The sequence below is a fragment of the Morone saxatilis genome, unplaced genomic scaffold, assembly GCF_004916995.1.
Source record: "Morone saxatilis isolate NCDOM2014 unplaced genomic scaffold, NCSU_SB_2.0 Contig9, whole genome shotgun sequence".
In the NCBI taxonomy this organism is placed as follows: domain Eukaryota; kingdom Metazoa; phylum Chordata; class Actinopteri; family Moronidae; genus Morone; species Morone saxatilis.
In genome coordinates this window covers 15804762-15807929 of record NW_023340268.1, presented here as the reverse complement: position 1 = coordinate 15807929, position 3168 = coordinate 15804762, and the positions used below count along the sequence as shown (strand labels likewise).

The window sequence follows — 3168 nt, the reverse complement described above, 5'->3', positions numbered from 1 at the left end:
GTCGGAGCCTAGACGCCAACATCTAAATATGCTATACTGCTTAATAAACATTCCAAATGTGAGTTGGCTGACTGAACTATATCAGTTGTTTATCCATTACCTTTAGCTAACTATTTCAAATGTTAGCCATTAGCCTACTGGTAGCTATTTCACATGCTATATATACTGTCAAAGGTTCATCCATTACTTTTAGCTAACTACTTCAACTGTTTATCCATTTTAAGCTATTTCAATTGCTTATTTAGTACTATTAACAATTTTAATTGTTTATTTAGTACTTCCAGCTAACAATTTCAACCATTTATCTATTCACTTTGGCCAACTATTTCACCTGTTATCTGTTACTTGTATGTTATCTTTTCTGCTCACATGCTAACAAGGGGAGTCCTAAAATATCCATAAGTCCTTTGTTGAAGGGTGAACGTACCTTTTCTCCTTTTGCACCACCAGGAAGGCCCTGACAGGAAAGAAGTACATCAGTCTTTTCAAATGCATTTCTTAGCACACTTTCAGCCTTCTGTCAAGGGCAATGAATGCTGCACCAAAATAAGGAGTCCAGCCAAGTCCTACCCTGCACTTCTAAGAGCAGCATATAATAAAAGTACTTTTTGGTCAAACTGAGACTATCTGTAAGACGAGTGTAAGGACATGAAGGTAATCAGTGAAATGACATCCATCCAGTGAGTGCATATAGGCTTCTTTTTTTCCCCTTGAATAAAAAAACACACTTACTGGTAGGCCTGGCTTTCCAACTCCGGGTGGGCCTGGTAGTCCAGGTTTCCCTGGCTCCCCAGCCAGTCCTTCAGGACCCACCACACCTGGGGTACCCTGAAAAAACAAGTTCAACATATTAAATGCAGATTGAACTGAATGTATGTGACAGACAGGTGGATGGTAGAAACTCCCAGACTTAATGCAGACAGACCTTCTGTCCCTTGGGGCCGACTACACAGATGGACCCTGCTCGACCCTGGGAAATAGTGACAGACAGAGAGGGAAGTGATAACATCAGTACGGGTCAGTGACATCATCAATGTCAGCCCAGAATAATCAAACAAGCTCTGCAGAAATCGTTCCCTATACCATCTTCATAAATTGTTAGAGACACTTGTTGATTCCCCTCATTTGTTTGACATTTTAAAATTGGAAACAGGAAGAGGGAGAATTGTAGTCTGTAAGATGTATTATCGTCAGCGGTGCATATGCAATATTTTCTGCCTGCCTGATTCAAGTCACATCAACAAGCACATTCATATTCACAATGTCAGATGGATGTGAGGCTTAAGAAAATCTATCCTCCGCTAAATCCATCTGTCCACGACAAGCACTTAGCCTGGTGAACAGCTAAATGTGAGAGCGTCTGATGCTGAAAACCAGGGGAATATCTCAGAGCACACACACGTTGTAATTTGTTCCTCAAAACTTTTCATGCGTCTACAGGATCACAGCACTGAACAGGGAAGATTATAAGGTTTAAGTCTTCCTGAATAGGCGCCTGCCTGTGTGAGAGACGAACAGAACAGTCAATGAGGCAGCATTGATTGTGCAAGCTTTGTTGCTTTAGCCTAATCTAACAGGCATTAACAGGCCGACTTAACGCCATGGGAGAGAGGAGGGGGAGAACGGATATCAATGGGAGTCTGAGCTTAAAGAGTAATACCGTATAAGTTTACTGAATATCCACTCTTAGCCTGATAAAACTGGCTGTGTAAGTGGATGTGTGTGTGTTTGTGAGCGGTTGCTCACTTTAGCATTCGTGGTATTGAAAATATATAATTCAAGCAAACTGTTTGACTTAACCTCAAAGCAAATTTCATGCCTGAAGGACACTTTGACTGATTCTTATTACAGAAACTCTGCAAGAGAGCAATAGAGACAAAAAACTACAAAATACAAAAACACTTACGTCCTTCCCAGGAGTGCCTGTGAGGCCCTGTGGACCGAGCTCGCCCTTCTGACCTTTTTCTCCCTAGACAGAGCCAGAACACAAAAGGTGAGAAACATACAGAGAGCAAGACAAGTGAAAATAATAGGGGGTTAGAAATTAATTAGATGATCATTAAAAGGTCATATCTTCATTATTCATCATGGAAAGTTTCTTAAACCTTTTACCTTGTACCCAACTGCTTCGCCCCAGTTGGCAGGCAGCCCCTGTGGAGAGAAGGAATGGAGACAAGGCCCAGATCAATGACCTGGCGCTAAAGAGACATCACACACACACCACTGGAGCATAGCAAACAACACAGTGACCAGTCAGCAACCCGTGTGGACTACCAGCTGAGCCCATATGCTCCAGTCACACGCACACACACACATACACACAACCTGAGAAACAATCAATATTCTCCTTGCAATAATCTGAGTTCTATATAGGTGCCTGCACACATACTTCATACACACACAATGAACCACCGATAAATAAACATACAATGCACACACTCATGCCCACTGCATAATTAATGTTGGGACTGGATGCCTGAAAATGAGGTTTTGAATAAGGATCAAACTAAATAGTTGAAGGGTTAGAGGGGTTGGGAGGCAGTGGGATGTGGTGCTGTAACCTGTGGCAGAAGATTGGCACTCACCGACTCGCCTTTCTCTCCCTTCTGGCCCTTGGATCCCTCTGTGCACTGAGGTTAGAGACACTTGGTTGGCATGTATTATCACAGACCACTTTCTGGCTAAATTTCAGGTTCATACTGTGCTGCATGCCAAATAACGAGACAATGCTTTTCTGCAAAACGAGGCATGCTGCGAGAGAGAGAGAGAGAGATTCTGTCTCTCTCTCTACCTCTCTCTTTTCTCTCATTCTCATCTTCTCTGCGCAGCATAGCCTCGTTATGCGACAAAAGCATAAGTCTCGTTATTTGAGGCCCATTGCAGCACCCTTCAGTTGTTTTACTATGGAACCTGATAAATTTAGAAGTAAGGTGGTCATGTATAGAAGATATTAACTTGCTATGGCAACTCAGTGAAATCAGTGTCTCCTAACCATACAAGATGCCTTGCACAGATAGATCATAGGGCCAGATGACAAGGAGATATGGAGATCAAGCAGGGCGATTGTCAGGTGGTCATGTGGCAATCTTCTGCCAATCGGTTACAGCACCACAATTAACCACTGCCACCCCCACCCTCTTTAAATCCCTTCAAATCATAGCTTCTAGT

The 3168-nt window shown here is 42.7% G+C and overlaps 1 protein-coding gene across 7 annotated transcripts in view; it reads right to left on the bottom strand.

The window, feature by feature from the left end:
* col16a1 (collagen, type XVI, alpha 1) overlaps window positions 1-3168 on the bottom strand; it is a 68730-nt gene that overhangs the window by 28904 nt on the left and 36658 nt on the right. For all 7 annotated transcript variants that reach the window (XM_035681516.1, XM_035681518.1, XM_035681517.1 and 4 more), the window contains 6 exons: window positions 2586-2630; window positions 2113-2151; window positions 1907-1969; window positions 926-970; window positions 733-828; window positions 428-457 (listed from right to left, as the gene is read on the bottom strand). In XM_035681516.1, the coding sequence (XP_035537409.1) occupies window positions 428-457; window positions 733-828; window positions 926-970; window positions 1907-1969; window positions 2113-2151; window positions 2586-2630 (318 nt within the window). The remainder of the gene's footprint in view (window positions 1-427; window positions 458-732; window positions 829-925; window positions 971-1906; window positions 1970-2112; window positions 2152-2585; window positions 2631-3168) is intronic.